We start from the raw sequence: 21,913 nt of genomic DNA on the forward strand, positions 1-21,913 counted from the left end.
CCCCCCCCCCCGCCCCAATTCATGCTTTCACCTGTACTTGGTCTGTCTCAAATAAATGAAATCTTGGGGGGAAAATTTATTTGAGAGACAGAGCGTGTGCATGTGGTGGGGGGATGGGGAGCAAAGGGAGAGAAAAATCACAAGCAGATTCACCACCCAGGACAGAGTCTGACATGGGGCTCAATCTCACAACCCAGAGATCATGACCTGAGCCAAAATCAAGAGTCAGACGCTTAGGGGCACCTGGATGGCTCAGTTGGTTAAGTGTCTACCTTTGGCTCAGGTTGTGATCCCGGGGTTCCCTGCTCAGCGGGGAGTCTGCTTCTCCTGCCTCTCCCCCTGCTTGTGCTCTCTCCCTCACACTCTCTCTCCCTCAAATAAATAAATAAAAATCTAAAAAAAAAAAAAAAGAGTTGAACACTTAACTGACTAAGCCACCCAGGTACCCTCTCCAAAAATATTTATTTTTATTTATTTTTATTTTTTTTTTTATTTTTTTAAGATTTTATTTATTTATTCATAGAGACAGAGAGAGAAAGAGGCAGAGACACAGGCAGAGGGAGAAGCAGGCATCATACAGAGAGCCTGACATGGGACTCAATCCAGAGTCTCCAGGATCACGCCCTGGGCTGCAGGTGGCGCTAAACCTCTGCGCCACTGGGACTGCCCTCCAAAAATATTTTAAAAGCCTACTGGATTACAATACCATTATCATACCTAAGGAAATTTATAATAATTCCCTCATATCATCTGATATGCAAATCATCCTCCACTTCCCCACTTCTCCCTCAAGTTAACGTGTGTAGCTTATTTTTTGGGAACCCAGATCAGTCAGGAGTCAGCACATTTAACTGTATCTTTTTAACTCTTTTTAACGTTTTTGAGTATTGGCACCAGTCAAACCTAACCAGGTTTAGAAATATGTAGTAAATTTCTCCACGTGCAGGACCTGCAGATCCGCTCTGCCATCAGCAGCTTCATTTTGGCATCATCTTCTTAGTGAGATGTTCTGCAAGTTCAAGCTTTTCTTCCCTCTCTAGGCCAAGGTTCAGCTACCTCTGGGGTTCTGGGCACAGAGCTAGGCAGTTCCCACTTGTTAAACCTAAGCATAAATTGTGGAAGAGGTAGTAAAAATAAAATAGCAAGAGGCAGGAGAAACCATGGAAAGCCTATAGGGGCCTGCTGAGAAGAGCTGTCCGCCCAGCCCGTGGCCACTCTTTGGTGCTGTCCCCCTACCTAGCATCTGCGTGATCTGTCTGCCCAAGCTAAGATCTCCCCAGCTATTAAGAGATGGTGGGTGTTGTAGTTTAACACCTAGTAGCAAACAGTGTCTGTGCCAGGCAACAGGAGCTCACAGGTTCTGCCTCCAGCTGCTTTGAACCCAAGGACTCCATTTTTCAGAGTTGCAGATGGCCCTCGTGAGAAAAAGCAGAAGAGTAAGCACATTGACAGCTTAGAAACAATTACAAAAATGTTGTCCTCCCTCCACGAAGGCCAGTTCGCAGACTGGACACCGAAGGGACACATAGCAGATGATTCTTCCCAGGACTGTGTGTGGTTTTGCTCTGGGCCATCCTCGTCTTGCTGAAAACACAAATTTTTATGTCTCAGATACCTAGGGTTAAAGTGTGGCCTGTGACCAGAAGGCCAGTCTTTGTGCCTCACAGGATCCCTGGTGAAAAACATCAGAATGAAACGGGAATAAGGAAGAAAATGCTGGGGGGAAGCAAGGTGCCTATAGACCCAGGATCTGTCTGTGCCCGGAATGCCCCTCACCACCCTGCATTCCCCCTCTGATGGCAGTTCTCTCCTCTCCCCCTTCATTAGCAAACTCTTGCTCAGGGCTATGGGTCTCAGCTTGTCCATCCTGCCGCAGGGGCCTGCTGCCCTTCAGACTGGCTGGGTCTTTCTGCTCCTTTTAATGTCACTCTCTCCTGCTCAACCCAGCACCCCAAGGACAAGGGCCAGTCTGCCTGGTTCCTGCTTCTCAGTGCCACAGAAAGGTGGCCCTTAGAAAAGACTTGAGGAATGGTATTAATAGCCATGCGAACTCTCTCCCAACCCACTTGCCCTTTTGCTGTCCTGTCCTTGGGTGCCGACTGTGCATAGAGTGACTAATACCATCACTTATTTAAATAGCTCAATGGAACCTTCTTGGCCTCCTTTTCTTTTTCTTTTTTCTTTCTTTTTTAACAAAGTAGGCTCCACCATGGAGCCCAGTGGCAGAACTTGAACTCATAACCCTGAGATCAGGAACTAAACTGAGACCAAGTGTCAGATGCCTAGCCAACTGAGCCACCAATCTCCATCCCTTCCGTTTACAGACAGAGCATCCACAGAGAGCAGAAGTGTCCCAAGGTCACACAGCTCATCAGTAGCAGTGCTGGAAATCCAGTCTGCATCCTAGCTTCCGGCCCCCTGTGCTGGAGGGTGGGAAGTGGCATGAGCTTCACATTGTAGCTGCAGTTCTGTGAGGACTTGCTCAGAAGTGATTGTACCTCAGTAGCCCTCATGCAGAGGGCTGTACTATCTCAGCCCCCTGGTGTCCCAGACCCTGGGGCCTGTTGGACACTCGTGACACAAACTACTTCTCTCTAGGGCCTCAAGGTCACCAGATGGTTCAGAGTTGGCTCGGTTGGAGGAGGAAGTGGATGAGCTGTCCCTCATTGACCACAATGAAATTATGGCAAGGCTGACACTCAAGCAGGAGGTGAGTACAGGCCTTGTGCAGTCTGTCCATAAAGAGGGTGAGGGGGCTTTGAGGAGAGTATAACCTTGAGGTATCTCAGATAGGACCCAAGTGGCACCACTACCTCAGGTGGCCACCCCACACTTTGTGGGCTTTGCACACAGCATTTATCCTGGCCCCATGCTTGGGCCACTGGGGGTGCTCGAGGATACTGGGCAAATAGATGGACTTTTGGAAAAAGTGTACTGTCCCTTTCCCTGACACTTTTAGAGAGTAATCTCGGGCAAGTCACCTAACATCTCTAAACCCCAGACGACAGGACTCTGGAGGAGATTGTAACAGTGAACCCTGTGTAGTGTGCTCAGCACAGAGCTCATTCGCATAAGCTGTTTCACATTATTATTGACAGAATAACCCACTGCAATTTCAGTGGGAGGCACAGGCTGATTAAGAAATCCCAGGCCTGGCCACTGCAGCCACCTCTGCCCTGTGCCTTGTCAGGAGGGCCTTGTGACAATTCTGGAAACACAGAGGAACATCTTCATGTGATAGCCTTGAGCCACTCCTAGGGAAGTGACTGTGTTTCTGGACTCCAGCCTCAGGGCAGCACGCACACACACAGATGCACAGACAAGCATGCGCAATGCTGGGCTGTGCCGAGCGGAACAAGCCTGGTAGGGGCACTGAGGCAGCCGGCTTCTCTGCAGAGAGAAGTGATGTTTCATGACCCTTAACCAGGAATTCCTTCTGAAAAATTGGGTCATGGGCATAGCTGCCTTCACCCTTAGCTGGAAATCCAAGACATTTTAGGACTTTGGAATCTAAGGGTGAAAACAATGATGCCCTAGAGATGCCTAGAGAGGCAGGTACACCTCCAAAATTAAGGGCCGTGAACCCATGGGGGCTTGCAGGGTTTATTTCCTTCAGGATCAGAGGCAGGGGGTGTGGGGCTCTCAGGCAGGCCTAGGCTGTGCTGCCTGGGCTCCCATTCCTGGCTCTGCCGACAGCTCTCTCTGACTCTGGGCAGGTTTATGAGTTAAAGCCTCTCTGCCCACATGAAAGTAAAACTTATTCCTTAATTGGCAGAGGGCAGCCAGTATTATGTAGGCAACGTTAAACGTGTTTGTGACGCTTTACACTCCTCTAAGGCCTCCCTGTGGCAGAATTTGTGACATTTTGACAAGTGACTTCTTCCACCTGGGGAAACAGATAGAAATTTAGGGCGGCTTGCTGCAGTTTTAGGAACATGAGTGCACTTGGAAATAGGCCTGCGACCTCTACAGTCTTCTTAGGAATGGCTGGTGGCAGTCATGCCTGCCTCCCTGTGGGATTCCACCGTACCCAGCACAAGAACTTCCGTCCTCACCTCTCTGCCCCCTGGGTTGGTGAAGAGAGAGAGAGATTTAATGGTGTCATTGTCCCTCAACTTGACTGTGACCCAGTGCAACATGCCCTGGTGTGTGGGCAGCTCTCAGAAGAGTTCTGGTGTCTTGTCTGCTGAACACGGAGTGGTGGGCGGGCTGGATGGTCACACCTCTGCACTCAGCCACACTCCTCCTGGGTGAGGAAGAGCAGAAGGAAACAGGACCTGGGGTCTCCACAGGGCAGCGATTTGATCATCTCATCCCTGCCTAGGACTTCCTGATTTGACTGTCTCACGGCCAAATTCTGCTGCATGCCCTCCTTTGCTTTGTTGTTGCAGGGTGATGATGGGCCAGACGTCCGTGGAGGGTCTGGAGATATCCTACTGGTGCACGCTACTGAGACAGACAGGAAAGGTGCGGCAGCGCTCTATGCAGTGACCCTGGTCTCTGTCACAGCTCTCAGGGTGGGCTGGCCCCACAGCCCTGCCAGCCCTGGGGATCAGAACCTGGGCCTGGTACTCCAGAACTGTACAGAGAGCCCACCCTGGGGATGAAACCAGCCCTCTCAGTGTGAGTCCTCCATGGGTGAAGGGTAATGATGACCCCAAGGACCCTCAGGGCCAGCAGAGGGTGAGTTTCAAGTGCAGAGCTTGGCCAACAATATTAACATTATGAGAACACATAGGTAGCTGTTTCTACTTTTCCTGATGTTTGACGCATTATGTTATTCCAGATACTAGACAGGATTTCACTCATGGCCTCCACAAGGAGACCCTGGCATGTGTTCTGTCCAGAAGCCTTAGTCTTAAAGCAGGGGTGGCACTGTCATAGGATGGGGTTCTGACCCTCAGCACAAGGCCACCCCATTCAGCATACTGATCCATTGAAATGGCTAGAAAAGCAGGGGATCTACTGTTGGGTGGACTCTGTGCCAGCAAAAGAACAGTCATTCCACATCTTGTTCCGGCAGGGAGAGGGAAAGAAGATGCCGTGACTTTGACCTCTGTCAGGAAGGGGAAAGGGCGCTGCAGGGCCCACACTTGGCCCCCCCCTTCACTCCTTTTCTTTCTATATCTTTGAAAGTTACTGAAAGGCGATGTGACAACAGTATTAAAGCCAGTTATGTAAAGAATTAAAACATCCCAATCCTGAAACCCTAACCCACCAATTTTATTTTTATATATGACCATTTCCCTCTTTTTACAGCAGATTTCCCAAAATATGTTAAATTATGAAAATAGTACAGAAATGGTCACATTGCAGAGAATTTGAAAAATAGACCAGCTGTTTGAAGAGGTCCCCAGTGGTCAGGGAGGTGCACAAAGCTGACATGAGGCAGTGTGCCACACGGGCCTAGTCAGGAAACAGTCATTGTGCTTTTCTGCAGCAGACCATCCTCCACACCTGCCTGGGCACTAGCCTCAGCTGGACAAGAGGGACAGTTTCAATTTTATCCAAAGGGCTGAAGTGGGAGCTGGCTCCTGTCCTCAGCTTTGAGCAGCAAGCTCTGCTGCTCCCACCGGGCCAGAAGGAACCCCATGGGCAGGGCAGTCAAGAGCCTTCTCATTGGCCAGCAGTGCCCAGGAAAGGAGGCACTGCCACCAGCTGAAGACTCCCAGCTGGCCCCACCCTTCCATGGCACCTGAGTGCCCACTTGTGTGTGCCAACAGCATGCCGAGCTCTGCCCCTCCAGCCTTAGCCTAGATCTCTTAATATATGGAAGTTCCCAGGGTTTTTGTTCCTGGGCCCTGCCATCTAAAGTATTACCTATAATTTAGCTTCAAAATTCTGCTGAGGAGTTTGAATTATTTTCTCTGTGCCCATGATTAAGATTCTGAATCATCAGAGTCTTAGGACAGACAAGCAGCTCTTGACATGTGGTCAAGGATGGCAAATGTGTGAGGCAGGCATCACTAATCAGTTGTTCTTGACTCCAGATTTGGTGTTGTACTGTGAGGCCTTCTTGACCACCTACAGGACATTCATCACCCCAGAGGAGCTCATCAAGAAGCTGCAGTACAGATATCCTTTCCTGTGGCCCCCAACCCTGGCCCCACACCTCACACCTCTCACGGCACAGAGCGTTGGGAGCCAGCCAGGAGAGAGGGCCTTTTGTGCACGCTCACACAGGGAACTAGGAGGCTATGGTTGGTGCTCAGCCCTGCTCCATTGTGCCCCAGCTTTGTTACCTCAGGCCAGGCTTTATCTTCGAGCCTCGTTCCTTGTCTAAGGGCTGAGTGAGATGACATGAAGTGCTGGATCATGGGTGTGCTGTCTGACAGCAGTTGTGGTCACTTAGGAGTCCTGAGAAGGAGGTAGAAAGAATCGACACATCCCAAGATGGAGGGAACACAAAGACCCCGGCAGAGACCCAGGTCACCAGCATCTGTAGCTTGCTAGCTGAACCCCAGGCCATCGAGGTGATGAGTCCCAAGTGTGTGGGGCTTAAGGGAGTCAAGACTCAACAGCCTCAGGGAAGGCCATAGCCACTCCGCCTGGTGGCAGATGCAGCAGTGGACAAAAAGACCACATCCAGACCCAATTTGCTCCTACCCTTAAACTGTACAGCCCCACAGGCTCACCCTTTCAAGGATGACTCTGTGCAGTAGCAGTTAAGGAAGACCCCAGGCCCTAGGACCCACTGTCATGGACTTCCTCTCAAACTTGCCCCTCCTGTGGAGGCTAACCTGAGCAGCTGCTCTAAACAGTGGGCCAGCCCCTGGCCCCCTGTTCCAGGCCACCTCCTCCATTACAGCCCGTAACTGCCATCTACTGGACAGCTGTTGTACCTGGGGCAGGAAGTCTGAGTCCTCCAGGCTGTCTCCCTTTTCTGTGTGCCCTGAGGCTCGGCCTCTTGCATCCTCTGACCCTCTGTCGCTCCTTTCACTGTCCCCATGCCCCAGCCCTAGAGAACCTCGTCCCTCAGAATTGAAGTGGACAGTCCCCACTGCAAAGACACATTCCCTACAGCCTCACATCACATGTTCAGCTGCTCACAGGCCTGGCTCTGCAGGTGATAGTAACTCTCATGTGCATGATGCAAAGCCCGTGCACATGAAGGCTCACTCAGCTATAAAACCACTTGATATCTCATTACCATGTTATATATGCCTTTATATTACTGCCTATTTCATGATCCAGGAAACAGGCTCAGAGAGAGTAAGTGACCAGCAGTTTGGTGGGAGAGTGGCCACCCTGTGCGCACAGCACACACTCCTGAGCTCAAGTTCCCAGCATCCACTCTCTGCAGCAGGCTCTGGGGACAGTCCTTGGTGTGAGGGTCCTTCATGAGCACCCAGAGATCCCTGGAGAGCAGGAAGGACAAACCAGAGCAGGGTCTGGAGAGTCAATGGTGATCACAAGAGGATGGCAAGAATCTATGCCCTCTGGGCAGAGACCACGACCTTGGAGAAGAGCTGGAGGTGGCCAGGTGTGTGGCTGCTGAGGGGTGGGGGCATCTGAAGCCACCCAGAGACTCTGGGAGGGAACTTACGGCAAGAGTGCCGGAAGCACCTCCCCCAGAGACCAGGGGCTTTAGGGCATGTGGTTTTTAACCACCTTTTTCCACCTGAGCCTCAGCCAGGCAGCCTGTGGCATTTCAGTAAGTCCCACAGGAAGCTTTGGTGGGAACTGACAGAAAGGCAGGGCCTTGGGGCACAGGGGAAGTGGTCCTGCAGGCATGGCTGCGGGGGAGGGTGTCTCACTCCCAGGGCTTCTGCACATCACGAGCACCCGGTAACTGGCAGTGGGGAGAAGGTCGCCCTCCCCTCCCATCACCCCATCCCTGCCCACATGAGAATAGCTTTCCCTAACCTACGCTTCACGTACGAGAAGTTCTCTCCCTTCGCTGACACCTTCAAGAAGCGCGTCAGCAAGAACACGTTCTTCGTGCTGGTGCGAGTGGTGGATGAGCTCTGGTGAGTGCTTCTGCCCACGAGGTGGCAGGGGGCCTCAGGCACCCCACTGGGGCTGCAGGCTTCCCTGCTGAGATTGGGGCATCCTGGCTCATTCCATCTGCTTCTCCTGGGCCGGGTATCCGCAGAGATCCCTGCAGCTCTGGATCCAGCTTGCTCCTGCCCACCTGAACAAGACCATTGGAGAGAATGATCCAGCCACGAGCCATGCCGGTCTCCTCGTGGAGGCCATCCCTCACACACCAGTAGCCATGGCAGCCCCCTCCTGCTCTCCTCAGCTCCGTTCACCCAGCCCCCCGGCCCTGACTCAGCACCCACTATTACCATTCACTTAACAAGTGCGCATCCAGCCAGTCCCTCTCCTAGGTCTGGAGAGCCAGGATGAAGGAAACCACAGGCCCCCTCCTTCAAGGCATTTCCCTTCTGAGGGGAGGCCGGCCTCAGCCCCGGAAGGCACAGCTGTGAGACCGGCATTTACAGAAAGCCTTGTGCGGAGGGAAGTCAGGAGGGTCCTGCGGGCAGCTGGTCAAAGGGGCCAGGGGCTTCCCCCGGGGCAGGATTTGAATGGGGTTGTCTTGGTAGCCCAGGCCCTAAGGTGTGCCCTGGTGCTTGTCCAGTGCCAGTGAGCACTTGCTGAGAGCACGGCAGTTACGTGTCACTAGTGGGACTACTCCCGGAGCTTCCAAGGATACAGGCAGCCGTCCAGACACCTTTTCTTGCTCTCTTCCTTTAAGAGGTCTCCTAGCCCTGCTGGTCCCTGCCATGTGACCCTCGGGTATTCTAAGGTGGATTCTGGGCCCAGTGGCGGCAGTCCTCTTCCTGTGCTGTGTCCCTGGCCCTCACTGTGTGGCCCTTGCTCCTCTAGCCTAGTGGAGTTGACAGAAGAGATCTTGAAGCTGCTCATGGAACTGGTCTTTCGCTTGGTGTGCAACGGGGAGCTCAGCCTGGCCCGCGTGCTCCGGAAGAACATCCTGGACAAGGTGGACCAGAAGAAGCTGCTCAGGTGTGCCAACTCCGACCAGCCCCTGGCAGCCAGGGGGGTAGCTGCCAGGTGAGCCACCAGCTGCCCCCCCCACCCTGTGGCTTCTCCAGCCCACCCCTGGCAGGAGTTGTGCCTGGTAGCTACCTCTCCACTCCGTTTCCCCTAGTGTCCCTCCCCAGTCCTGGTCCCGCCAGGCTCTACAATGAGGTGTCTTATGGACAGCCCAATGAGTTCCCCAGGGGCTGGGCCTCTTCTCCAGGGTCATGATGTGTGATAATAAATAAATAAATAAATAAATAAATAAATAAATAAATAAATAAATAAAGCTTTGCACAGTGGCAGTATTGAAGCCAATGAGGTTTATCTGAGGCTCAATTATTGCTAATTGAATTTAAAAAAAAAAAAAACAAAAAAACAAAAAACACTTTTTACCAGGAAGTGAGGAGGCAAGGCCAGGGGTTGGTGGAGGGGGTCACTTACTGAGACAGGCAAATACATTCTGGGCTGTGGTCAGCTCTTGTCTTCCCAGCACTAACATGGCAGCTGTGAATTCTTGGCCAGCCCCCCATGCCATCCTGAGCATTCCTAAGAACCTGTATATGGGCTCTAGTCTGTTGCTAGTCCTCTAGCCACACATGCTGACACATCACTTGCTTGTCATCGAGTGTTTGAGCCTTCATCTCTGTGGTACCATCTCTATTGCCACTGGGCCCCGGCAGTGGGGTCAGGCTGCATTCTCTGGCAGCACAGTTGTCCATGGGAGCCACAGGACCCACCCAGCAGAGGTACCATGGTCACCAGCAGGAGTGTGGTCTCGTCCTGCCCTGCCATTGATCAGCTCTGAAGCTGCCATCCTCCTGCTGTGAAGCAAGGCTTGGGGCAGCTGCTCCCTCTGGCGCCAGCTTCTGAGGCTGCAGAAAGGCAGTCAGCCAGCTCCTGCCGTCCCTGTCCCGACTGCTCATCTCATTCCTCTGTCTTCCAGGCCAGGGACTTTGCATGACTTTCACAGCCATGAAATAGCCGAGCAGCTGACACTGCTGGATGCTGAGCTCTTTTATAAAATAGAGGTATGGCATTAAGTGGGGCTCGGGAGAAGGCTGTCCTTTGCCCCTGGTGAACAGCTGCTTCTTTTCCCTAAGGAGGAGAAACTGCCCATCGCAGGGCAGCCAGAGGGCCCCAGCTCCATCCAATCTATTTCCTTTTTCAGATTCCTGAGGTTTTGCTTTGGGCAAAAGAACAGAATGAGGAGAAAAGCCCCAACTTGACCCAGTTCACGGAGCACTTCAACAACATGTCGTACTGGTAAGAAGGAGTGGCTGTGCAAAGCCCCAGTTCTCTATCGTAGCACATCTGGCTGGGTTCCCATGCTCTCCTTCACAGAGCACTCCGGTGGCAAAGGGGAGATGCCATTTTCATTCCTCCCAGCTCCTTCCAGGGCCCTGGGCATTACTTGGGAACTGCAGGCAGCAGAGAACACGCTGGACGGGCTGCCGCCTAGAGGGCTAGTTGAGGAGTCTGAGACCAGGAGGAGTGCCAGGATCGATTAGTAGTGTCTGCCATAGATGGCAGCAGAGGCAGGGGTGTTGACTGTGCCATCCTGCACTGATCACAGCTCCCCCACACACCAGGCAGCCTCAGGGCTGAACATCACCTGCTCTCTGCCTAAAAGAGTACATTCTGTTAATACTTTAATTAGGCCTGAATCCTTAAAGAAAAATGAAGCCTAAAGGCATGTTTATACTATAATATGAAACAGAATAGTTAGCTTTTCAAGATGGGACTTAAAGGTGCCCACAGTCTCTCAGCATGAACCAAGGATAGTCAGAGCATAGCAGCTACACAGCCCCACACTGTGCCCAACCCCACCCTACACCCAGTTCACTACTGCTACTAACGTCTAACATTTTTTAAATGCTTCAAGGACTGTTTGTTGAAGGGAACTTGGGTCATCTCCCTCTTTGCTGGCTTTTCTCCCCACTGCATGAAGTGCTCTGCTCCTCAGCAAGTGAGCTTGACCGTAGCAAGCTACCATAGGACACAATGGCGTGTAGGGCAGACGGAAACTGCACACAGCCCTAGCCCAGCCTCCAACCCAGCCCCCTGCTGGGCACACCCCCCCACTCAGAGCCATGGTCCTCGGGGTGTGCTAAGGGCAGGTGCCCCTCAGTGGAGCCAAAGACAAAGCAGAAGCAGCACTCCCTCTGAGTGGACTGGCAATGGCTCCAGCCCACAGTGAGGTCCTCGTGCAAGGCTGGCTTCTTAGTTGCTGCTCTGGTTCTCAAGATGGCTTCCTAACCCACAGGCTCACTCACCTCCTGAGCTAGTCCTGAGGCCATGGGACCTCTTGGCCTGTCCCTGGGATTGCTTTGAGCTCCCCAAGAGCAGAGGCAAGGGCTGTACTTGGCACCTGGAAGCCGTGGGCATGCAGTGCAGGTATCCACATCCCTCTCCACCAGGACCCCTTAGGTCAACTCAGCAATCTTTTCCCCTTTGGTTCATGCAGGGTCCGGTCAATAATCATGTTACAAGAAAAAGCCCAGGACAGGGAGCGACTGCTACTGAAGTTCATCAAGATCATGAAGGTAGGGGGATCCCTGGGTGGCTCAGCAGTTTAGCACCTGTTTTCAGCCCAGACCCTGATCCTGGAGTCCTGGGATCAAGTCCCACCTCGGGCTCCCTGCTTCTCCTTCTGCCTATGTCTCTGCCTCTCTCTCTCTCTCTCTCTCTCTCTCTGGGTCTCTCATGAATAAATAAATATTAAAAAAAAAAAAAAGATCATGAAGGTAAACCATGGATGCCCTCCCCAGAGTCTGCTCCTTCAGGCCCTGCTCAGAGACCCCAGGCCTACCTCACGGCCTCCTCACCTCTCTCTGTAGCACTTACGGAAGCTGAACAACTTTAACTCCTACCTGGCCATCCTCTCGGCACTGGACTCAGCTCCCATCCGCAGGCTAGAGTGGCAGAAGCAGACCTCGGAGGTGAGTGGCTGGGAGGGAGGAGGCGGGAGGCCCACCTGGCCCCTGGCAAGCCAGCTGTTGGGGAAGGTACTCAGATTTCTGCTCTGTGGCCAGCCACCCCCACATTGGTTGCTGTAGCTCATCTCCCATCTCTGGGCCCGGAGGGACTTCATGGTTGGTGCTGGGGTCATCCACTCATAGGGTCCTCCCACCTGGGCTTCAGGCCTGTACCTGGGTCCCTGCTCACTGGTGCCTTCCTTCCTTGCACCCATGCTTCTGCAGGGGCTGCTCTGGGCTAAGGGCTGCATTAGTCCTTGGGGACATGCTTTGAACAGGCCAGACCTGTTAGATGATTTCTTTAGGCTAACTGCCAAAGGGGAAAGGATGGGGTGGTCTGCCCATTCTAGGGTCAGGGAGATCCCCTGAGGAAGCATCAATCCACCAAGACCCACACAGGAAGTATTTCCTGGGAAGGAAGGGAATTCCTGTCAGAGGCAACAGAAGAATATATAGACTGGCTCCCTCAAGCAGCAGGACAGACGCCGGCGTGGCCATGTCACTGGGGGGGAGACCCGCTCTGGACCATGAGGGCCTTGGGGTGGCCTGGAGAAGTACCTTGAGAAAAGAGGCAAAGCTCTCATGGGGGTTGGGTGTCCGCTGGGCCACCCAGGTGTTATCTCAAGGGCTGACATGAAGGGACAGTTGTAAGACTGTTGTATGGAGAAGTGTGGGACATTCACTGTGGCTGCCGCAGAAGCACCGGGGAGGTCCTGAGGAGATGACACACCAGGGTGAGAGGCAGCTAACGGGGATGGGCAAACAGAGAATGGGACTGGCCAGAACCCCACATTGCATGCAGAAGGGAGCAGTGGCACCTCGCTGAGATCCCCTACCATGCCTAGATAGCTATGTCTTGAGTGTGATGGGGAGCCAAGGCAGACTTGGAGCCAGGCTGGCACCCTGCAGGAGGCCAAGCTCCAGCCCCGGTACCCACGGTGGGCATGAGGTGCTCAGAGCTGTGGTTCTGCAGCACGCACAAGCAGTCCTGGGGGCCGTTTCTCCATAGAAGGCGTGGTCTCTCAGGCAGGGCCCAGGGCTATCTCTGGGGTGCTGGGTGAGGGCTTGGTCAGTGAGGAGGCTGGAACTGGTGCCCCAGCACCATCCCGGCCCTCACACATTGTCCCTGCTGCCCAGGGCCTGGCCGAGTACTGTACACTGATCGACAGCTCGTCCTCCTTCCGCGCCTACCGGGCCGCCCTGTCCGAGGTGGAGCCGCCCTGCATCCCATACCTGTAAGTAGAGACCCCACTCCAGCCCACATAGACCAGCCCCCCGGGGGTTCTGGGCGAGACGTGTGTGTAGATAGAGAAACCCTCCCTTGTAGATTTCCAGCTTAGACAGTTCTATTTTTAAACTGTGTAATGAGGAGTGTGTTTTACTTCTAAACAGAAAGGAAGGGTCCGGTGAAAATGGTCCTGCTCTCCCATCTCCCAGTCCCACATCTGTTTCCTTCCCTCCTCCGCCAGGAGGGCGATTTCTCTCCCCCCTCCCTGGCCCCGAACCCTAAGGGTCCTCAGCTTGGCTGTACCTTACAGTGAGCTGAGGGCCCTACCACCAGTCACCCAGGAGCCCTGAGAGTGTTTCCCCACGTGTGAGCCATGGAATGGAGGAAATGGGTTTGGGGAAAACAACCTTAGTCACATAGCAAGGAAATAGTGGACAGGGTCAAAACTACACAGGTCTGTTACCAGAGCCCTTAATAAGCTGGCAGATAATTGAGAATCTCCATAAAGGGGTAGAAGACTCTGCAGTGGCCCAGTGGGGGCTGCCTTTAAGTCCCCTGCCTTTCTGCCCTTACTGCTTCCCCCTCAAGGGTAGACAGCTGGGCTCCTGAGTGTGTCATCTGTGCCCCGTCACTCACCCTATGGCTTCACATCCTCTTTAGTGAGAAGCACCTGTAACAAAGAGAAGATCCCCCCATGCCTCCCTCCCAAGTTTTGGGGTTTTTTGTTTTTTTTTTGTTGTTCATTTATTAATTTTACAAGGCTCTCATAGCAGAGCTGGCTTTCCCAGGGACCCACAGTTTCTAGGTCAGGAGTTCACACTGGAAGAGACCAACAGATGCCAGATGTGCTTTCTGGAGCAGTAACTGGACTTCTCCATCCTCCCAGGGGGCTTATCCTGCAGGACCTCACCTTTGTTCACCTGGGAAACCCAGACTATATTGACGGGAAGGTGAATTTTTCCAAACGGTGGCAACAGTTCAACATTCTGGACAGCATGCGGTGCTTCCAACAAGCGTGAGTATTGCCACCTGTGGGGCAGGGCTGGGCCACACCGGAGCCCTCAGCACCTGGCCCCCAAGCAGAGAGAGGGGAGGTGATGAAGGAGTGAGGGGGGCATGGCAGAGGAATGGGGTCTGCACCCCGAGATGGTGGCCAGCCTAGCCTGTTCTCTGCACACTACATACTGGGAGCCTGCAGGACATGGGCCTGCGAGATGGGGTCTTCCTGGGGCAGCATGTAGAAGGGCATCCAGAATGCTGCAGCAAGCCCTCCCCCTATGAGGAGCCCCACTGTCCAGGGTCTGCTCCGGTAGCTGGGATGATGCACGTGGCCCCTCGGGGAGGCTTCTGGCCCCTGCTGGCCCTGACTGGAGGCCCCCCCCCAGGCACTATGATATCCGAAGAAACGATGACATCATAAACTTCTTCAATGACTTCAGTGACCACCTGGCGGAGGAGGCTCTGTGGGAACTCTCTCTGAAAATCAAACCTAGGAACATAACAAGGAGAAAAACAGACCGAGAGGAGAAGACCTAGAAGCAGGTGCCACGAGCGAGGAGAACGCTCAAGAGAGGCTCTGAGACCGGGAGGGACTTTGGACCTGTCCCCGGGTGGGCTGCACGGGTGCCGGCCCCAGGGCCCAGCCCACCCTCCACTGTGCTGGGCAGGAGCCCCAGCAGCTTCCTGCTTCCCTCCTCCGTGGGAGCGGACGCCAGGCCCGCAGCGGAGCCAGCAGGCAGGTCTTGTTCCTGATTTGTGAACCCGTGGTTTGGTTTTGGTTTTGGTTTCTGCTTTCACTTCTGTATTCCCCTCTCCCTTCTGCCTGGGAGCAGCACAGGGCAGTCAGCAGACCATGGAACGGTGGGACTCTTCACCCCTTCTTAAGTTCCAGGGTCCTGGGTCTGTTGAAATGACAAGTGAGTGGAAGACCCTCAAAAGGTCAGCGGGGGCTGTACTCCTGGTGACTTCGAACGAAAGGGACTTTCAGTGGAGTGGGCAGAAAGCAGAGAAGACCCAGGGAGGCTCCATTAGCTTTCCCTGCCCTGCCCTGCTTTTTAAAATGCAAGATGGTGTGAGCTTTGGTTGGGGCCAGAAAGGTTCAGCCGGTAGCCTTTCAGTAGCCCTGGAGCCGGTGCTCCAAACTGCCCTCTCCCTGTCCCTTCGTCTCCCTGACCACCTGTCGCTCTGGGGAGCTGGGAAGAAGATGGAGCAAGGGAGGACTTCGGTTTATGAGCTGGGGCCAAGAGCTCCTGGGTGAGTTATGTTGGAGAGTGGAGGGGCACTTCTGTCCTGGGGAAGGCCAGCGGCCCCTCCTCCATCACTTCCTGTGTGCCTTAAACTCCAGCTTCTGTCCCCCTGCCCCATGGGCTCCCCTCCTACCTTGCTCCATCCCGCTGGAGCCAGGAACTGCTCCTCAGGCCTCTCCACCAGTGCTGTGGGCTCTGCCCAGGGGAGGATGGGATGTCCCCAAGGGGGCTAGGGTCGACGTGGCTATGGAGGGGGCCACGGCTCCTACCCCAGGGCAGGCTTGCTCTCTCCATCCTCTTCACTGGAAACCATGCTCGCTGGTAAGGTGGACAGTCAGAGGCAGGTTTGCCTGGAAGTCCCCTCCAGGCTGCTGCCCACCCCCTGCCCCATGGGTCCTGGTTTGTGTGACAGTGCTCACTTCTGGACAAATGCCAGGATCCAGCTTCTTAACCATGTCACTCTGAGACCTTCATAGGTTTTGAGCGGCTTTCTTCACTCTTGTTTTGGGGTCTTGTACATAGAGGGGAGAAGATCCGTGAAAGGCCAGCGATGCCCCCTCCAGCAGCAATCTGGCTGTAGCAGGCCGAATGTGTCACTTTCTTATTTAAAGCGTGTGGTCGAGGTTCTTCAGCAGTGCTGGGGTCGGCTTGGTGCCCACTTTGAGTCCCCTCACTGCCGTCTTGTCCTGTCTTGCCTCGCGCCTGACCCAGTTCTGCTGGATGCTGCTTTGTGTGTGGGGGCTGCTGGGGCGCCAATACTAAAGTGGAGTTTCTGCCTCACACACCTGTAAGCAGGTGGATGTAGGAGTAGAGGGGCCTTTACCTGCCCTCCCCTCTCCTCTGGGAGCCCTGCCAGGTGGAAGGAGGCAGTGCCGGGGGGTGGGGGGGTAAGGGAACAAGGGGCTGGTGTGTCAGGGTGGCCTCTGGGTGAGAACCACAGGGGCCGTATGTGTTTAACTTATTGGCTGACAGGCTTCCCATCCTCCGCCTCCTTAGGACACCGTCCAGGTTCTGGGATTGCCCAACCCTGTGCCAGCACTGCAGTGTGGCTGTGATCCATCTGTCTTGGGGATCAGGACAGGGTATTACCTGCAGATGGGGCTGGAGCCAGGGAAAGGGCAGGCACATGCCAGGTCAGAACGAACCCAACTTTTCAGAAGCACCTCCCTTTCCCCCACACCTCCCCCGTGTTACATTGTAATATATATATATTCCCACTAACCTGGCTGATAGTGGCATCTTCCTGCAGACATTTCAAACCTGTAACTTTTATATGAAAGGAAAATAAACACCAATGAAAGCTGCGTCCAAGTGACAATCGGAGCTGCCCCCCCTAACAGGCGGGGCTCTGGCACACTTAGGGTGCAGGTCGTGTATCCCAGTTCCCACACCCGAGTGCTACTGTTGGGGGAGTTTGGGAAGGGTGGACAGAGGCCACCAGCCTGTCTAGAATTTTCCTTCCTCAGTCTTGTGCTCCGTAAGTCAATTACTGCGCTAATCCTCTACTGCCCCCTAGCATCCATTTCTAGGGTGGCATTTGGGGTCACAGAGGTACTTAGAGCTACTTTTCAAAGCCCCTAAAGCATGTCTGAAGATACACCTCTAAGATTCCATCCCCATACCACCCCAAGGCAGCATGCACAGGCTTGGAAACAGCCCAATGGGTTCTAATCTTTTCTCTGTCTGATATGGGCTATGGCTCCTCCACTCATGATGAGCCGATGGACTTAATCCCAGCCTGTGTGTCATCCCCTTTTGCCATCCTGCCCATCTCCCAGTGTCTGAGAGGTAGGGCCATCAGCTGCTGAGTCCTCTACTAGCTGCCTCTACCAAGAACCAGCCTGGTGTGGCCCTCAGCTCCCTGCAGGTGACTGGAGGTCACAGGCCAGGTACAGACATCTGAACTGAGCTTGCCAACCAGAACCACAGGGCATGGCTGCTACCACCCACCCTGGCTAAATGCCTGGGTTCCACTGCCACCTTCAGAGGGGACTAGGAATCTGCATACTTAACCCAGCAAAACTCAGGATGCTCAGGTGACCTGTGAATGACCCTTCTCTCGCCCCCACCCCCCCCCCCACCCCATTCAGATCTCAGCCATTGGGTGGTACAGGGTCAGTCTTCTCCGGGTGTGATGACCCCCCACCCCATTCCCTCCAGCAGAGTGAGAGGCAAACCCTACACATTCATTTAAACCATCACCCATTCATCAATTTGTTTTGTTCACTAGGGGTACATGATTTAGGAACCTGGTCAGGGAGGGTTTGGGTCATTCTGGTCCTGCATTTGCCAGGACATACTGGAGGGCCTTCACCCTAGGCTACTAAGGGCTCTGGTCCTGGTTCTGCAGCTGATATGCGAAGTGACCTTAGGTAAGCAGCCCCCTCTCTGCGTCCTGGTGTTCCAGGGGCTAGGAGAGAGATAACAACAGCTTCTACCTCATAGGTCTGAGGCGGCTCAGTGAGTTAATCCCTGGTACAGGGTCAGGCAGGCCTCTGCCAGTGTCATCATTTACACGCGCGCCACACACACAGAGATCCTGGGTCCTTAGCATTCTGTAGGCCAGTTTACGTCATTCAGCCCTCTTAACTGAAAATCCCCACCAGTGAACTATTCCAGCCATGCTAAATGCTACCGAGAGGAGGTACTTGACATTAAAGAAATTAAGTCTGATTTGAAATCCACTCCTAGACATTTCAAGTCCAGACAGGCTTACCAGCAATTCATGCCAAACAAGTAGCTTTAGTCTTACATGCTTGCCCCTGAGAACAGAAGAGGAAACACCTCTTGACTCGTCTGGAGTGAAATACAGTCTTGACATCAAACCCAGATAAGAGTAAGGAAAATTGTAGGCAAATATTTGTGTAAAACTTCTAAAATAATCTTAGCAACCTCAAACCAGCAGTGTATAAAAATCAGTACTCCCTAAACAAGCTGGGTTTACCCTCAAATGCAAGGATGGACTATCAGTATGCTGGTGAATGTACTAGACACCTTATTCGGGTGCCGCCATCTGGTGCACCTCTCCTTCCTGGGCACCGGAGAGACTCTGCTTCCCAGCCCCCCTGCAGGCAGGTCCATGAGGTCTGAGGGGCCACATACATGTCACTGGGGCTGGGAACTCAGCATGTGTGCCACCCTTCTGCTCACTCTTTCCCCACCGTGACACACTTAGATTCCAGATGTTGAAGTGGCAGAGTTCCAAGTGGAGAGAAACCAGACTGAGACCACCCCAACTGCCCCATACTAGACTTTACATGAATAAAAAATGAACTTGTGCTAACTAACCTACTGAGACTTGACGGTTTATAAATTTTCACATGGCCTAGCTGCTCCTGAATGTACCATATTAACAAAGGAACAACACCATAAAATCACCTCAGTAGTCAGGTCTTTGTTAGAAATGCAACACCCTAATTTTTGTTTAAAACTCTTAGATAGAAATTAAGAACTTCCTTAACCTGATAAAAGTTACTTTACAAAATCCTATGCAGATGTTATACTTAATGTTGAAATACTCAGAGCATTTCCTTTAAAAACAAGAACAAGTTAAGGATCCTACTATCACTTGATTCATTGTGCCGGAGATCCTAGCCAATGCTGCAGGAAAAGAAAAATAACAAGATTACCAAGAAAATTTACCAGGCTGCCTGGCTGCCACAGTAGAGCATGCAACTCTTCATCTCAGGGTCATGTGTTCAAGCCTCAAGTTGGGCATAGAGCCAACTTAAAAAAATTATAAAATTTAGGGGCTCCTGGGTGGCTCAGTCAGGTAAGCATTCAACTCTTGATTTCAGCTCAGATCATAATCTCAGGGTTGTAGGACTGAGACCCTCACTGGGCTCTGTGCTGGGCATGGAGCCTGCTTGGGATTCTCATTCTCATTCTCTCTCTCTCTCTCTCTCTCTCTCTCTCTCTCTCTCTCTCTCTCTCTCCCTCTCCCTCTCCCTCTCCCTCCCTCCCCCCCCCCCTTTGTGCACTCTCTTAAAAAGAAAATAAAAGAATCTTCCAAGGTAGTTAGTTGTACAGTCTGATAAAAAATTGAATATGTTCCTAGTCAACAATTAAAAACCAATTCTTGAAGACTCATTTATGCTAGCATCACAAGTCTTTTTTTTTTTTCTTTCTTTTTTTTTTTTTAGCATCACAAGTCTTAAGTGAGACCTTTGTCCTCCAAAAAAGAGGATATAGCAATAGTAAATACTTTTGTACCCAACATAGGAACACCTTTATACACAGCAAATATTAATAGACCTAAAAAGGGACAAGAACAGCAATAGAAGAATACAGGATTTAAGTACATCACTCACATCAATGGATACATAATCCAACAGAAAATCAATCAGGAACCATCAGACTTAAAGGACATATTAGACTAGATGGACTTAACAGAACGTTCCATCCAAAAGCAACAGAATACACATTCTCAAACATATGGAACATTCTCCATGGTACATAAAATATTAAGCCACAAAATAGTCTTAATGGATTTAAGAATACTGAAATCCTATCAAGCATCTTCTCCAGCCAGAATGGTATGTGGAGAGTAAATAACATGCTACTCAACAACCAATGGGTCAAGGGAGAAATCAGAAAATACCTTAAATGAAAATGGAAACACAATGTACCAAACATGGGGTGCAGCAAAAGCAGTTCAAAGAGGGAAAGTGATAGGAAAAAAACTAAAATAAACAACTTGCCTTTAACCTCAAAGAACTAGGAAAAGAGCAAATGAAGCCCAAAGTTAGAAGAAGAAAGGAAATCCCAAAGATCAGAAAGAGACGAAAAGACAATAGAAAAGATCAATGAAACTAAGAGCTAGTCTTTTTTTTTTCTTTAGAGCTAGTTCTTTTAAAAAGATAAAACTGACAAGCCTTTAGTTAGATTCCCTGAGAGAATACTCAATCAGAAATGAAAAATGTTACAGGGAAACGCCTGGGTGGCTCAGCAGTTTAGCGCCTGCCTTCAGCCCAGGGCGTGATCCCGGAGTTCCAGGATCGAGTCCCACATCAGGCTCCCTGCACGGAGCCTGCTTCTCCCTCTGCCTGTGTCTCTGCCTCTCTCTCTCTCTCTCTCTCTCATGAATAAATAAAATCTCTTAAAAAAAAAAAAAAAAAAGAAAAGAATGTTACAGCTAAAAAGGGGGAGGGAAGGGGCACCTGACTGGCTCAGTTGATAGAGCATGGGACTCTTCAGGGTCATGAGTTCAAGCCCCATGTTGGGTGTTCGAGCTTATTTAAAAAGAAAAAAAGTTGATGTTACAATGGATACCACAAATACAAAGGATCATAAAGAGACTATTATGAACAATTATATTCCAACAATTTGACAACCTAGAAGAGCTCAATCCATTCCTAAAAACATACAACCTACCAAGACAATCATGAAGATCTAGAAAGTGAACAGACCAACTACTAGTAAGGAGATGGAGTCAGTTCACCAAACGCCTTCCAACAAACAAAAGTCCAGAACCAGACGGCTCCACTGGTGAGTCCTACCAGTCAGAGAACTAACAGTCCTCCTCAAATGCTTCCCAAAATAGAAGCGGAGGGAACACTTCCACACTCATTTTACAAGGCCAGCATTACCCAGATACCAAAACCAGGTGAGGATGCCACAAAAAAAAATCCCAGGCCAGTCAGTGGCCCTGATTCACACAGATGCAAACATCCTCAATAAAATGGCAGCAAACCAAATTCAACAGTACATTAAAAGGATCACACACCAGGACCTGAGTGGAATGGGATTCCAGGGATGGTTCAAACTTACACACAGAAAACCCAATATGATACACTCACTACATTAACAAAATGAAGGGGGAAAAAATCATAGGATCATCTCAATAGGTGCAGAAAAAGTATTGACAAAAGTCAATATCCATTTAGGATAAAAACCCAACCAACAAAATGGGTATAGAGGAAACACTTCAACATAAGGAGGGCCACGATAGATGCCAAGCCCACAGCTAGCATCATACTCACTTCTGAAAAGCTGGAAGCTTTTCCTCCAAGAACAAGAACAAATTGAGGATGCCCACTCCCGTCACTTTAATTCAACATAATTCTGGAAGTCCTAGCCACAGCAGTCAGGCAACAACAACAAAAATAGAAGGCATCCACATTGAAAAGGAAAAAAATAAAGGGTCATTATTTGCAGATGACATGATATAATAACTAGAAAACCCTAAAAGTTCTGCCAAAAAAACTTAGAACTAATGAATGAATTGACTGAAGTTGCAGGATACAAAATAAATACACAAAATCTGTTGCATATCTGTCCACTAATAATTATCAGAAAGAGACATTAAGAAAATAACACATTTACAGTTGCATCAAAAAGAAAATACCTAAAATTAAATTTAACCAAGGTGAAAGACCTGTACTCTGAAAATGAGAAGACATTAATAAAAGAAATTGAAGACACAAATAAATGAAAAGCTACCCTATGCTTGTCAGTGGGAAGAACACTGTTAAAAT

The 21,913-nt window shown here is 51.4% G+C and overlaps 1 protein-coding gene, 2 long non-coding RNA genes and 1 pseudogene across 16 annotated transcripts in view; 2 read left to right on the top strand and 2 right to left on the bottom strand.

Annotated features, from left to right (window-relative positions):
* The window catches only part of RAPGEF1 (Rap guanine nucleotide exchange factor 1), a 138,654-nt gene extending 119,930 nt beyond the window's left edge, over window positions 1-18,724 (top strand). For all 14 annotated transcript variants that reach the window (XM_038548963.1, XM_038548966.1, XM_038548964.1 and 11 more), the window contains 12 exons: window positions 2,599-2,710; window positions 4,392-4,467; window positions 5,991-6,075; window positions 7,878-7,970; window positions 8,833-9,018; window positions 9,932-10,016; window positions 10,157-10,251; window positions 11,453-11,531; window positions 11,826-11,927; window positions 13,101-13,198; window positions 14,078-14,206; window positions 14,577-18,724. In XM_038548963.1, coding sequence (XP_038404891.1) covers window positions 2,599-2,710; window positions 4,392-4,467; window positions 5,991-6,075; window positions 7,878-7,970; window positions 8,833-9,018; window positions 9,932-10,016; window positions 10,157-10,251; window positions 11,453-11,531; window positions 11,826-11,927; window positions 13,101-13,198; window positions 14,078-14,206; window positions 14,577-14,727 — 1,291 coding nt within the window. In that variant the 3' untranslated portion in view covers window positions 14,728-18,724. The remainder of the gene's footprint in view (window positions 1-2,598; window positions 2,711-4,391; window positions 4,468-5,990; window positions 6,076-7,877; window positions 7,971-8,832; window positions 9,019-9,931; window positions 10,017-10,156; window positions 10,252-11,452; window positions 11,532-11,825; window positions 11,928-13,100; window positions 13,199-14,077; window positions 14,207-14,576) is intronic.
* On the bottom strand, window positions 581-9,233 carry LOC111097484. Its single transcript, XR_005364885.1, has 4 exons — window positions 8,292-9,233; window positions 6,243-8,134; window positions 4,056-4,246; window positions 581-1,102 (listed from the first exon to the last, which is right to left on the bottom strand). It is a non-coding gene; the product is annotated as an uncharacterized LOC111097484 (long non-coding RNA).
* On the top strand, window positions 9,274-9,357 carry LOC119873529 (annotated as a pseudogene).
* Window positions 11,748-15,259, bottom strand: LOC119873354. Its single transcript, XR_005364884.1, has 3 exons — window positions 14,102-15,259; window positions 13,828-13,861; window positions 11,748-11,981 (listed from the first exon to the last, which is right to left on the bottom strand). It is a non-coding gene; the product is annotated as an uncharacterized LOC119873354 (long non-coding RNA).
* Window positions 18,725-21,913: the final 3,189 nt, after the last annotated feature.

Source organism: Canis lupus, chromosome 9, assembly GCF_011100685.1.
Source record: "Canis lupus familiaris isolate Mischka breed German Shepherd chromosome 9, alternate assembly UU_Cfam_GSD_1.0, whole genome shotgun sequence".
In the NCBI taxonomy this organism is placed as follows: Eukaryota; Metazoa; Chordata; class Mammalia; order Carnivora; family Canidae; genus Canis; species Canis lupus.